At 39.1% G+C, this 15043-nt stretch overlaps 1 protein-coding gene across 1 annotated transcript; it reads right to left on the bottom strand.

Annotated features, from left to right (window-relative positions):
- Nucleotides 1-1036: 1036 nt before the first annotated feature.
- On the bottom strand, nt 1037-13767 carry tmem231 (transmembrane protein 231). Its single transcript, XM_038706943.1, is given in 8 exon segments — nt 1037-1964; nt 3342-3447; nt 3671-3752; nt 10081-10224; nt 12744-12805; nt 12808-12867; nt 13009-13191; nt 13352-13767. Coding segments are annotated over 8 exon segments (939 nt in total). The 5' UTR covers nt 13491-13767; the 3' UTR covers nt 1037-1801.
- Nucleotides 13768-15043: the final 1276 nt, after the last annotated feature.

Genomic DNA, 15043 nt, shown 5'->3' with positions numbered 1-15043 from the left:
AAAATATGAGGGGTGTACTCACTTTTATGAGATACTGTAAGTCAATGTACAGAGTCACATAGATATATGGCTACAGACTTGTGTTCTATTTACAATTTTCACCTAAGATGTTAACACAATACTACTGACATACAGGCTACTGTATGTCCAATTAAAACAGGCTCTGCTAAAATTAAAAAGCCCTCTGGTATGTTTTTTATTACCTGTAAGTCTACAATATTATTGCCAGATATTACAATAAAACAAACAAAGGTTGTATTTCCATCTGTCCATTCTGCTTGTCCTTGTTTTAAAAACGCCATAGAGTACAACCTCTATCTGTAGCAGACTGTATCAATCCACATGAGGGTGGCTGCAAAATTGTTAAAACATAGATAGTTTTAAGGGCAGATGAGAATTTTAGATACTAGAGTTTAGCAAACAGGGTGTGACTAACTAAACTGCATGACCTATCCCAAACTGGCAGGCTGAGTGGCCTAAATGAGCTAATACAGTGGTACTGCTCTAGAACTACACCAGACACACACACCCAGACAACAAACTAATTGTTGACATGCGCATATACTAACAAAGGAAGGAAGGAAAACAAAAACTCTGTCTCTTTCCCTGAAGTACCCCAGACAACCTTCCTATAAAGTACAGCACAATTCTTCATAAGCCATCCTTAAATTAAAGCAGGTTTTATATAGGACAGTCTGATCAATAAAGTGGCTGTTATAAAGTGCCTGCATAGCTTTAATCCTATAGATCAGTCAAGCATAAAAACAGAGATTAATCCGTTTTTATGGTCAGACATAGACATAGTATGGGGTAAATAGGGAACTGAAAGTTGCATATTAACAGGGCCTAAAGATTAAGATAATAATTAAATAAGAGTATTCAAAAAAGGTTCACTGCTGTTACTTGCCAATAAATCATTTTTTCCCCCAAAAAGATGCAAGTAAATGAAATCATTTTGCTTGAAGAAATGTTAAAATGAACAAGTTGTTGATTATCCATCACCTCAAGCTATGCACCATAAAAGAACAGAAGAACACATTGACAAAGTATTTCTTTAATTACAGTCACAAACTGTCACACATACAAATAGTAAAAATATAGAAAATGTATTTATATTTTCTATAAATCTCGATTGCTTCAAACAGCAGTAAAAGAAGAAATGCCTTTTCAAGAGCAAGAACTAGTGTAACTAGTGTAGAGCAGGGCCTGCGTAGAAACCTGGACAAGAAAGGGTTACCATATAAATTAATTTGTGTATCTCTCAGTTGTGAATAAAATACAGGCAAATTATTAAGGGGTTCATTGGTCAAATTTTTATGTAATGAGGACAAACTAGAAAGACATCTTAAAGTGATAAAAGTAAGTTGAAGTTTCAAAATGAAATGGATGTGGCTTGGTAACTTCATTCATGACATTTGCTTCATATGGAAACAGTGCACTGCAACTTCTAATCATTTTTCAAATGAATTCTGTGTACAATTTAAAGTTTCTCTACATTTAGTTTTAAAGCAGCCACAAGTTCGTTAGAGATAACATTATCTATACACCACTGTTGTGTGAACGTTATACTATCAGCATGGGTAACCAAGGAAGCAAATATCTTCCAGAGACAGATGGTAGAATTTAATGTTTATGTTCTCATAATGTAATTACAAAACTGACCAAATGCCTATTCCCTAAAACAACCATTGATTTGGTATTACATTTCAGTGTTGTTGAGTCACTGTGAGACACATATTGTCTCTGAAAAAAGCAACCTGGTGGTTTTTGTATACCTGGAGGTCAAGGCACTTCTACTGCATCATGAAAGATGAGATTTTCCCACTGGTATGGGTACGGTAGTTAGAACCTGGTTCTGAAAAACAAATCTCTGTATGCGTTCAAAGATCCAGAGGAAGACAAGGAGGACACTGATGTATTGAACCCAGGCAAATTTGATGGTTTCCCAGAAGCCAGGACGATAGGTGGAGGCAAATGGTTAAGGCAGAAATTATGAAGAAACCTGGCCAAATCTTCTGTACTGGGCCGCTGTATTTGGATGCAGTTCACTTCATTTCTTCACCTGCTTTAACCCAAGATACAACTACCATTTAACATTGCTGACGCAACACATTTTTAAAAACCGTTTAGTTTTTCAGCCTAGCCTGGTGTCGCCAGACTTGTTTGCATATTCGTATTAGTCTGGATCCTCTCATTTCGTTTAAAATTTGAAATGGAAGTTATCAGTGGGAGCAGACGAAAATGCATCCTGGTTGGATAGATCTATAACCAATCGACACATGCAAGTTGGGGCAGTGCTTGTCTGTTTTCAAGTAGGAGAAAAAATAGCAGCCTTGTCATAAGCGTTCTCAAATTGCAGGCAGATAGTACAGTAAAATGTGTTTTTGAAAACATTTGAGATGGGCAATGCAGTAACATAATCCTGATTCATATCTTATCAGCACCTAGTTTGACAGTTTGATGTAAGAGGAGGACCTACAACGAACCAGAGTAACGAAACATGTGACTTTTCAGTCAAATCTGAAACGGTGACACTTTTTTCAGTCAAACCAAATGCCACCATATCAGATTGTGACGCCCTGTGGGGTCAGGTCTAGTGACTGGCCCGACTTGATCCACTTCAAGTGGGAATGTTTCTGAATGGGAGGGAGGCTGGGAATCAGATGAATCTGCTGAAGTCATGTTTCATTTGGTCTGGCAGATATGTCAGATTCCCAGCCCAGTTTTCATGTGTGGTTTTCAGCGTGACCCTTTTTGTAGTTAAACTTGCTGTCTCACTGCTGATCCTAGCCCACACTCATTTCATAAGGTGAAAGCAGGAGGAACACACTGTTGCCTGCAAAAATTCAGGTTAATTTATATATGTATATATGAATGCATACAGTATATATGAATAAATAATATGCTAAAACGATAGAACTAGCAACACTTTACTTTGACCCCCTTATTTTAGCCCATATTAATAATATTATTATTAATACTAATAAGTTTAAACATTTAATAAATTATTTATAACACTATAATGAAGTAAGAAAATGTAAGTCTTTAACTCCTCCTGCAGGCACCCAGAAGTGAAGACTGTTGTATAAACAGATGAATGACACAGCTGTAATTATGTAGAATATGTTATCATTATTTACTTTAAATGTCCTTATAACTGTGTGCAACCACATTATAGTGTGTTATAAACCATTTATCAAATGTTTACTATATAGTACTTATATACGCAAAAGGGGGGAGGTTTCCATTGAAGGCATATAAAAATAATCTCTCCTATGAGTGAATCCTATGTTAAAATACACAGAAACACAAAACCCTTTCCTGCATTTATTAAAGGATATCTTATGACCTCCAAAGGGTACCGGATTTTTGCATTTAGCTGAAAGGGAGAACCAGCAGCTCGTCCCACAGTCCAGACTGGCATGGGACAGGACAGTACTGTGGTCACTATGGCAGAAAAAAGAAAGGGGCAAAAAGAAAATTGACAGAAAGACTGACAGTTGACACATTTTACAAAATGTGAATGTAATGCCATGGATGTAATAAGCGGTGGGTTTAATTCCCGATCAAAGGTGGTGATTCAGCTTGAGTTGATTCTGCTTTGAGTCACACAGCATATTAAGCAGTCATAAAATCAAGCAGCCAAAATAAGAGCCTTTTGTCAACTTACAGTTTCTATCCTGGTAGCTTCCAATTATGTTGTCAAGGTCATACGCACTTGCAAAGGGGCTGGAGCCATCGATCACTGACACCTAGGCATCAACAGAGAAAAAAGACAGACAGATCAAATACCAGATTAGTGACAGGTCATTTTAATATTGTCCATTCATTTTACACTATAATGCAGGGCTTTTCAGTCTGACACTGGGGACACCCCCAGAAAAAAAAAGGCCGGCAACAAACTGGAGACCAAGACACGAGTCTAAAGGTTTGAGTACGATACCAAAGGCTGACATCAGGGCAGCTGGACTGAAGGCCAGTGACAGGGCAGCAGGGCTGGAGCCCATCCAGAAGAACCAGAAGTGGCTGCTGCAGTTCAGTTATAGAGGCAGAATGTTGTTGCAACTCAGCAGACTCAGCAAGTTGTTGCAGCTACTCAGCAGAGTGAGGGATGTGCTGTAGCACAGGTGTTAAAATCATTTGCAGCTCTGTGACTGAAGCAGGAGGTCTCTGCAGCATTGCAGTGTCAGGGTGCTGCAGTAGTGCAATGGTGACAGGGATCTGCAGCAGCTCAGCAGTGTCAGGGGGTTGGCTGACAGGCAGGCAGGTAGCTAGTCACCGATGCACAAGCAGGCTGGGGAATCAGGTAGTTAGATGCTAGCTAGCAGGAGACACAGAGTCAAGTTTAGGGCTAGCGTGCTGGGAGCTAGCAGGGGTGACCAGGAACCTCTCTCCCCTCCAGGTCACTGATTCCACAGCCACGGAATTGTAGACAATGCTTGTGATTCCACCAGACGCAACGCAGTGTGTTTCAGAAGCATCCCAGAAGTGGCTCTGCTCCGCCGAGAGCATACACAGCAAATCTATTTTAGACAAAAGCCCCGTCAAGCAGAACAGAGCAGATGAACCAGGCAGAAAGTCAGACACAGAAACGGCACATAGAATCTAGCCAATTTAACACCCTGTGAAGACTCCCCATCATATTCAACAGTTAACACAATTAAAACAGACAAAAAGTAACCATTAACTACATAGCCTACATAGTGTCATTAAATGGTCTTCAAATGACATTAATATTGTCTATCGCAATTATTTCTGGGACAGTATATCGCCCAACAAAAGTAGTTATTGTGACAGGCCTACATGCAGGTACACAGGCTGCTGGCATGATCAATCGCAGACATAAACAAATGCACTGTCAGCAGAGTGGCATATTTTACAAACCAAGAGCAAACTGTTATATTAAGACAAATACGACATAGTCTAAGTAACACAGCTGGAGAGAGAAAACCGCCGATAGTGTGAATGCCTGAATGAACAGGCGTAGCCTATAAAAATGTGTTGATTTGATGTGTTCTTATGGCGTCTACGTAAACATCAGCCTTATTCTTTCAGCTCAGCTGTGGTCGCTCCACCTCACCTTTTAAGAACTTTTTGTTACTTCAAAAATGAGATTTATTTGACGCACTCAAAAGTGTCCCACACATTGTTCTAAATTAACTTCATAAAGCAATTGTTCATCTCAACAATTAGGCTACTGAAAACTCCCGTACATAACCTGCGCTCACAACGCAAGAGGTGGGGCACTACGTGACCAGTCTGTAAGATAGCTACTAACCTAAAATAAAAAGCCTACGTTCATATTAAATCTTTTTAAAATATCACTACCAACTGCTCATAATATTCATAAAACTTGGAATGTTTAAACTCTCTCAATGAAGACTTTTATGGGGCTGGGGAGTCTACAATTGACCTTAGCATGGGAATAGTCAGGGGTAGGATATCAGCGGGCGTGGCTGTCCTATGGAATAAGAAGCTAGACTCAATAATAAATGTGTTTTTTTTATCTTAAATGTGTATACACCATATCAATGCTGTCAGAATGAGGATGAATATTTAAATAGGCTTGCCTTCATCAGTTCCTTTATTCAAAACATTAACACCTCTTGCGTTTATGTCATTGGAGATATGAATGCGGATATCTCGGATAAGAAGTCACGATTTGCCAAACATAATTCAATTCTGTGAAGATAATCACATATTGTCAAGCAGAGTATTGTTGCCCACAAACAGTTGTACTTACATTAGCGAGGCCTGGCACACTACATCATGGCTGGACCACTGTATCAGTACAGCTGATGCACATGCCTCCCTGGGGTGTATGTACATTTTGTATGGGGTAACAACATGTGAGCATATACCTCTTGCTATGGTGAGAAATGCTGAACAAATACCTGTGCTATCCAGATGTGGAAACAGTGTCAACACAGAAGTATTAGACTGGTCAACACTCAAAAAGGAAGACATTTCTGCCGATTATGCACATACAGATAAGTCATTAGGTAATATCCAACTACCTCTAGATGCTGTGTAGGGACATTAACTGTGGATGAGAAGCATAGGAGAGATATATGCTCCATGTATGCTGACATAGTTCATGATCTATATGAATGCAGTAAGCCCTATTATAAACATAAAAGAACCATAATAACAAGCCTGGCTGGAGGGAGTATGTGGCTGGATATCATACGGAGGCACAAGAGGCCACTAAATCATGGGCTATTGCTGGTAGACCTCGACAAGGTCCTGTGTTTGAGCATAAGAAGCTCACTAATGCAAAATATAATTATGCCATTCGCTTTATATATAAAAATGAGCAGGCCATGAGGGCTTCCATGGCAAGGAAGCTCATAGGTAACAATGTTAATGATTTTTGGAAAGAAGTGAGAGTTCTTAACAACTGCAAGACATTTCTACCATGTACTGTTGAAGGAATCTCCGGACCAGACAAAATTGCAGCAGTTATGGCGACAGCACTTTAGTTGGATTGCATTTCTGCTGAACATCTTAAAAATGCCAGTATAAGACTAGCTCCTTTGCTCGCCATTTGTTTTACTGTTTTTATGATACAGGGTGTATTGCCAGACTTAATGTTGGCTGTTGCATGTACGGTTGGTGTAAAGATATCTCTGTTTAAAGCATATTGCACACCTTTCTATACTGCGCGCTTGTGGTCAAATTATAGAAAGGCAAGTTTATTGAAATTCAAAGTAGCATATAACTACGCAATGACAATATTACTCACACGACCAAGATGGTGTAGTGCAAGTGAGAAGTTTGTGGCTGCAAGAGTAAGGACCTTTCATGCTCTTTTAAGAAACCTAATGTTTAGATTCATGTGCTGGTTTAATGGGTCACAAAATGAAATAATAATGGGCTTAACTAACATAAGGCTAAGTACTACACGATACCAATACGTATATAGAAACACTGGTATAATTGTCTCCTGGTAGAACAACGATTTTCTTTTGAAATAAATTTTATACTTTTCATTTTTCTAACCATGATTTACTATGGTATTTTTTTATATGTAGGTATATGTGAATGCATGTGCGTTTGTGGATATGTTTTTATGTATTATTGTGGGTGAGATTTGGACCTTGAGTATGTAATAAAGTTTTGATTGATTCATTCAGCCTCACATAAGTAAAATGAAACTCATTTAATTAAATGGCTGCAACAGGCTTTGTGAAATGGACTTGGGAGCAAATAAAAAATATAAAACACATTTCAAAGCAGTAAGTAGGCTTACTGTAAAATCCTATAATAAGTAGTAGCTTACAAGGCTTTCAATCAGTCTCTGTAGGATGATATCGCTATGCTAAAGTTTCTCCGCATCACCACAGCAAACATAAGCAGCCTATAAAACAGTCTGCAGGATCTGCTACAGATAGTGATTTCCCAAGAGAGCGGATTGCTCAGTAGGCGGCGTTTTTATAGAGTTGATCTATAACATAACCTGATCCGGAGCAGGTTAGCTGTTCAGTATAGGTTACCATGGTGATCTACCCCAGTAAGAAGTGACCACAGTACTGGTACTGAAAACCCAGGGTTAATCCTGAAGTTATCTGGATAAGCTCAAATCCGGCTTTGTGGTACAGGCCCCTGGTAATGATGATGCAAAAATCCAGCAAGCAACAAGGACCACGGTTGAAAGGCAGAGGACAAACAGGATGGCAAACAGGATGGCAAACAAGCAGATAGCAAACAGGATGAACTAATATTGTGACAGAGAAGTGACTGGGTGTATGTGCTGAGTGGCTGATGAGGTAATTAGTTGCATGTGAGGAGTGGCCACAGTAGGCCATGTAACTGCAGGGCTGATAGGGAAGTGAGAATGGGGCTGTGGTGAACAAGTTAATTGTAAATAATTGCCCTTTCCTAACCAAATAATCCAAATGGTTGCCACAAATATTTGAATATCCTAATTATTGTATGTATATATTCCATTATATTTACTGGAGATTATCCAGCTTGATACTTGCCTGTGACTGAAGTGAAATGAATTAACGATATTGCTGAATTTATCCATTTCAAAACAGTATGAATATACTTGTATAAAAAATATTATATCAAATACACATCATTCGTTTGATCTAGCTCCGACAGACGGCTTATGCACTTTTATTTTGAAGGCAGCAACGTAACAAAAATAACAACACAGAGAAGTTTGGCAGAAGTTAGCAGACCGAGAGCAATCACAACTTGGATTAATTTTTATGAAAAGCTGTTTTGATTCTTTTTATCGGTGGACCCTTACAGACAAAAGGAATATTAATAATCAAGGAATGGACACAGTCTGACTTAATGAGCTCTTCAAAAGGTAACGGAAGTCGGCACTTTTTTTCCCTCATCTCTTGTACCATGTTGGTCACACCGGTAAGTCTGTATGAATCAAACTTTGGGGCTCGTTGTTTCCGTTGCATGTCCACTGACATCTAGGCCTGTGTTTGTCAAAATGTGTTCCCATACCAGGCCAGTAAAAGGGGCAGGTGGCTATTTGGGACTCTGCTATTAATTGAAGTTTTATGGTAATTCAAACTGAGCATGTCAAGTTAGCCCACATACTGCATTATCCTTACTTTGATCATTTTGGAGTAGCAACATTCATAGCTCGCGTATGGGTTTCAATTCTTGTTTAAAAACACACGCATATTAGCAAGGACAAGAAACCAAACAAACAAAGGAAGCAGATAATACCCTTCCAAAAGTGTCTCCCTGTAGCACTTAATGCAATTTACTATTCTACTCTACTCTGGACATGTGGTACCAACACACCAGAGACAAATTACACATTTCAATCACTAATCACAAACTCCACCTACCAATGCACAGCTTTCCTTCATACCTTACCAAGTCCACCTGCTAAGGCCCTGAGAAGAGAGAAAAAGGTGGACAAATTGCACTACTCCAAGTTACCAAAAACACAACAAAGGCCAAAAGAAACAGATCCATCCGACGAGCCCCCATTTGTCACATGACATGACATGACAAGCCATAAAGTAACATGATTCGCCTGTGGTTTCACTCTGATGGCCTGTGTTTTAAGTTAAAGTAAGAAAGATGTTTTGTTGATATACAACCTATGGTTGTACGTGATCGTTTTTCAGATTAGAGGTTGATGTCTAGTAAAGTGGAGGTGAAAGTCCGCTCTTGCAGGAAACTCCACCCTTTAGAGATATAAACAAGGTCTTCCTGATGTCAGATGTGTTGATCTCGCGCACATATATATAGTATATAAGAAGAGGGTCAAGAGTTTTCATTTTTTAAATCTATATTATTTGAGTTTATAATATTCATTAATGCATTTTAAAACTTGTTTTTTGAGATAACATATTTTATATGTATCCCCTGATGATGAATTGTTTTGATCAGCAAAGAAGGCACAATTAGCTAATGTGACATCAACAGTTAAAAGACAAGCACCTTCATTTTGTGACTATAGGAGCAGGGGAAGCCTTTCTCTCCTTTTGAAGACAGAAAGCGATGAGGAAAATAGAATGAGGGATGACATGAATTCATTGAATTCTGCATTTGGAGTGATGCATTTGAAACAGATTATTTTTATTTCTGCATGCATTTAAGGTTATGTAAGAGAAGGGATGTTCATTTATTTTGTGTGTTAAGTGTGGCCTACTATATTCGGCCTTTATGCGTTGGAAGTTAATGAAATGTTTATGAGAATACTGGTGCGATGACTATATTTGCACCGTTCACTCTAGGCCAAGTTTTTTCTCGCTTCTCTTACATGTATCTCCTGATCCTACCTCATCTCATCAATCCTATCATATGAGTTCCTGGCTCTCTACTGCACCTTGTCCCATTCATACATTTGCCTTTTCGCTCATTTTCTTTGTGATTGTTTTGCATGCTCGACAACCACCCCAGCTTCACCTTCCTGCAGAGTGCTCTGCCAGGATCTGCTGCAGCCTTGGACCATGTGAACTATAGAGTTTCAGGGTGTGTCAAAATATTTTCCCATGTCGTTCTAGACTGCTCTACTTGAATTCGTATTGGTGCAAAACCAAGAGTGAGATAACTGGTGGATAGGAGAAAGACAGTGAGTCTGTGTCCTCTCACATTGTAAATGTTGAACAGTCCTCGGTGAGGCAGGGGTGTCTTCTGCTGCAGCCTCAGGTCTCCGCTGATGAACAGCTTAGCTCCGGGGACAGAAGAAGAGTGCTGCACATAGGCCAGGCTCTGCATCACTACTGTGGACATCCGCTGGAAAAACACAAAGAAATGCACACAGGAAAGGATGTGTGGCTCATTCAGTGTAATAGCAACAGTATCAGTTGACTATATTCTAAAGCCATCTAACCAAACTGACTGATAATATGACCATACACATGCGGTAATTATTCTTGTAGCAGGTAGACTGAAAGAGATAATGGTACTTGCTCCAGGGGCAAAACAGCACACTATACTTATGAATATGTGATATTGTGCACGATCTTGCGAGATTAAAACAATATTTCTATTAGGGGAAAACCTGTCTGGCGAGATTCACACAATGGACACTTTTCACACACTGTCACATCAATTTTCTCACACACTGAAAAACAAATGAGTAACTGATAACGTCAACTCGCTTTGCAAGTCATCTTCACCCAGCTGAAGTGACACCCGCATACACCGAGATAAGGGACCCAGAGTTTTTCTATATATACGTAAAAACCTGAGCGCAAACTTGTTCTGTTTGGGACTGTGAGCTGCACTTTATTGGAGGCGTTTAAGTTAATATTTGTGTGGATTTGTGGTGAGATTGCGGCCTGATCACATGTGTTTCATAGAGCTGACCCCAAATAGTCGAAGATTCGATGCTGCGATGGGCGGAGCCTGATTCGACTGTCAATGTCACAGTCGAAGCTTCACAGCAAAACAAGGATCATGCCATATTAGCGATATGGGGCTGCTCAACGTTTTAGAACTACCAGTTTCCTCCCAATACGTTAATATACAGCCTATTACAATATACATTTCAAAGTTTAATGCTGTAAATAAACATGTAAAAGGAAAAAACTTTCACTAAATGTTTTTAAAGTGGTAGAATAAATCCAACCCTGGGTCAGTGCGCATGTGTAGGCGTAGCGTTTATACAGTCTATGGTGTAGCCTAGCGGCAGAAGAAGAACCTTGCTGAAGAGACCGAGCCCCAGCTTCACTGGTGTTGTGCCAGTGTGGAGTTGTCCGCACCTCGCGGGACTTTCAGATAATCTATCACCATCGAAGAATCACAAAAAGAATATAATATCGTTTCTTGAAATAGACACGCTAGGAACAGCATGGCATGCAAGCAAAACTCTGCACAAGACCGGTGAATGACAAGCGAGAGAGAGAAAGAGAAAGGGCCTTCAAAAAGCCTCAGTTTAGCTGGAAATTTACAGTTTAAGTTGAATGAATAGCAATCACCATGCACAAAAATTCACATGATTCGACTATAGGCAGGACTTGACAATTCTGAGTCGACTATGTAAATCCTTAGTAGGGACAGCCCTAGTTTTCAGTTAATTTAGCTTTCCACCTCCTTGTCTCATCCAGTAAAGTCCCAAATGGGGTTCTGTGTCTGTCATATGGTCTGAAGGGCCTATTACCATATCAGCAGAGCAATAATGTAATGCACAGCAGAGTATAGGGTTGGCTGACTTCAAAAGAATTATGAATTCTGCTTAAATGATGACATTAGTCTCATAATATTAAGAATTATTTCTGGACAGGTCAGAGAACACAGATGTGTAAGAGAGATTATGAATGTGCAGAAAGTTTTGTACATGAGCAGAAAACCTGCTGAAACAGAGGAGCACCTGAATTTTGTATTTCCCTCTACATAAATAAAAACATTTCCACCATAAATTGATAGAGAAAAGGCAGATATTGGTGCAAAAAAAAATCACCAGAACGCAGGAAATTAAGTGTTTCAAATTTCTCAAAATTTTCATAATTTTCATAACTTAGTATTGAACTTTAAAAAAAAAAGTGTTAAAATCTCGTCTGGTCTCACTCCAGTAAAATATATGAGGATAATACAGGTGCTGGCATATAATTAGAATATCATCAAAAAGTTGATTTATTTCAGTAATTCCATTCAAAAAGAGAAACTTGATAATGTATACATTCATTCCACACAGACTGATATTTCAAGTGTTCATTCCTTTTAATTTTGATGATTCTAACTGACAACTAATGAAAATCCCAAAATCAGTATCTCAGAAAATTAGAATATTGTGAAAAGGTTCAATATTGAAGACACCTGGTGCCACACTCTAATCAGCTAATTAACTCAAAACATGATTCCCAGACACCTGGTTAGGTTTGGTCTCCCGATTTAGGTTATGGTGTTTATGGTGGAGGTTGGAGGAAGTATGCTGATTAACCACAATATTCATCAGTGACCGTGATTATTGACTTGGCTTTTCATCTATACGTGCTTTAAAATTGTGAGTTTGGCAGCTGAACTTTTAAAACTAAATTCCTGAGGATTGAAGAGTGATGTCTGGCCTACTCATAAAATACACCAACCTCAGCAATACCGAATCTCATTCCAAACTGTATTGAAAAGTTGGCAGCTCTAATGTAGTAATGATCAGATCCAACACACGGTGACACTGACTGTAATTTTTCAGGTAATTACTCAGGAAAAGTACTACCATCTTACTAGTGGCATAGATCTATGAAGCATCTGTATGTCATGTATATACTGTGAGTGTGCACAGACTAGGTTAGGTACTGCAGTGGCATACATACAAAGAGCTGGTAGCTGAAGGTGAGCAGCAGTTGGACACTGTACACCTGTTCCTCAGGTTTAGAGGTAGCTGCAGTTGAAAATTCAGAAGATCCAACTTCCCGTCCTGGTTCTGGTCTTCTTCTTCTCACCTGTAGAGTGTATTCACCCACAGCCATTGCATTTTTTTGACATCGTTAAAACTCTAATGTGATTATGAATTAAATGCAGGCAAACCCACAAGGCCCCCACAAGCCACAGGGGACAATGGTATACATTTGAGGGAACTGTGGTAATCTCTTACAGAAACAGCAGGGATCCGGAGGTTGGCCCCAAGCATGTTGTTAAGATGGGGAAAGGTGCTCCAGGCCACATAGTCTCCCTGAGTACTGGTTGCTGCCACCAGCAGAGTCTGGTACTGGAACCTCACAACCGGTTGTTCCTCATAAGTGCTTCTTTTGATCCAGAAACCTAAATGTGAAAATAGAAAACATGGCTTTAAACATCGAGCATGCATTTCTACTTGTTTAACAAAAGCGTTGAAATATCGGTGTATTTAAACTCAACATTTAGCAATCACGACAGAAGCAGTGACCATAATAGTTGAGCGTTTGACATCACAGCTGTGTACCTTGGCTCCTGTAAGCAACCAGCAGAGGTGGGATGTAGGTGAGGCAGAGAACAACAACCAGAAACAGAGTGGCTTTTGTGCAAACACTCGTTTTGTACCGAATCAAAGCCGGATGAGAATACACTTCATAGAAAGCCATAGGTAACGCAATAAATAGTGTTCGTAACCGCCAGTGTTGTGTATCAAGTCAGCCGGCTAGCCTGTTAATGCTCAAGCTAACATAACGTTAGCTGCTAACTGAGTGGATAAGCCCGGAGGACTAACGCGAGTGAAACTATCACAGACAACAAACACAGCTATTAACCGTCGTTAAGTAATATCCATCCAACAGCCTTCGAAATGCAGTCGTCTTTCAAGGCGCATTAATAAGCTATTTACGTTAGCACCCTAGCTTATGTAGAACCACGCACCGCGCCATGTTTAGCTTAGCTTAGCGTCTCACGGTTACCATGGCTGCCAGTAGTAGCAATCATGCTGCATTCAAGCAATGTTGGTCCAGTCGTGGGAACAATGTGAACCGTAAATTAGCTACTTTTGCGGCGTATTTGGATTCCTCAACAAGTGAATCCAGACCCAATCGAACTGTGTTAGTCCTTAATAAGCTGAATTGATTGTATGACTGTAAATATATGATTTTATTTATATGTAATTAACAGCAATGATGGCTTTACAGCCATTTTGCTTTGTTAACACTATGTGGAAGCAGTGGCGCACAAACATCTGGGGTCCCTACATATGCACCCTCAGCAGTCCCCCACCCCCCTTTAATATTACCATTGTCACACCTATACAAATATATAATTACTATGCAGCATTTCATCCAAACAAATAAGACATTCCTTGAATCACACTTTATTTGCAGAATTACAATTTACAATTGATTTCCAACAAGTGTGCCCAATATGTTGAAACAACTAGCATTATAAAAATATATATAAACCTAAAGGCACAATCTATATACAACAATGGTAGCCCATCCATCCATCCATCCATCGTCAACTGTTTATCCTGTGTACAGGGTCGCAGGGAACAATGGTAGCCCCAATAATAAAACTGAAATCACAGATTAGAACCTGCTATCACTCTCAAACTGATGACTGGTCTCAATACAGAGAGTAATGTTGCATGAGAATGTTGATTTACAGGAGAAACATATATAAAAGCAATACAGAATGCCCAAAAGCCTTAGTGCATTATTTAGATTATTATTTGAATTGTCAGCTGGCACCTGAATTTTTGTCTAAAATATAACAAAAATATTCTTCTACTTCCTTTTAATTGGCTGATGTACTACTCACTGTGAAACTTTGACTGGGAAAATGGAAATATAGAAATATATATAAAAAATATATATTTTATATATATATATAGTATATTCTGTTCTGCTTGTCTGATTTTAGCAGGAAATCAAACCTGGTGACAGGCATTTAGAATAATTATATAGAAACAATTTTCTCGTTGACCATTTGCTTATGTAGGTCATATGGAGGCATCAATATTAAATTGAGACCGTTTTCTAACAAGTTAAAAGCTTCTCTTTAACTTTAACTGACTAGTATTTCTGGTGCTGACTAAGAATGTGTAGCAACGTTTAATCGACTGGTCGACTAATCCCCACATCCTTTTATAGATGTTAAAACGAGACTGTAATTGCAGTTCTATGAATTCTGGATGACAGTCAGGTATTATAAA

Source organism: Micropterus salmoides, unplaced genomic scaffold (assembly GCF_014851395.1).
Source record: "Micropterus salmoides isolate LMB-PRFRI ecotype aquatic unplaced genomic scaffold, ASM1485139v1 Ms_hic_scaffold_8, whole genome shotgun sequence".
Classification (NCBI taxonomy): domain Eukaryota; kingdom Metazoa; phylum Chordata; class Actinopteri; order Centrarchiformes; family Centrarchidae; genus Micropterus; species Micropterus salmoides.
This window is presented reverse-complemented; position numbering and strand designations above follow the sequence as displayed.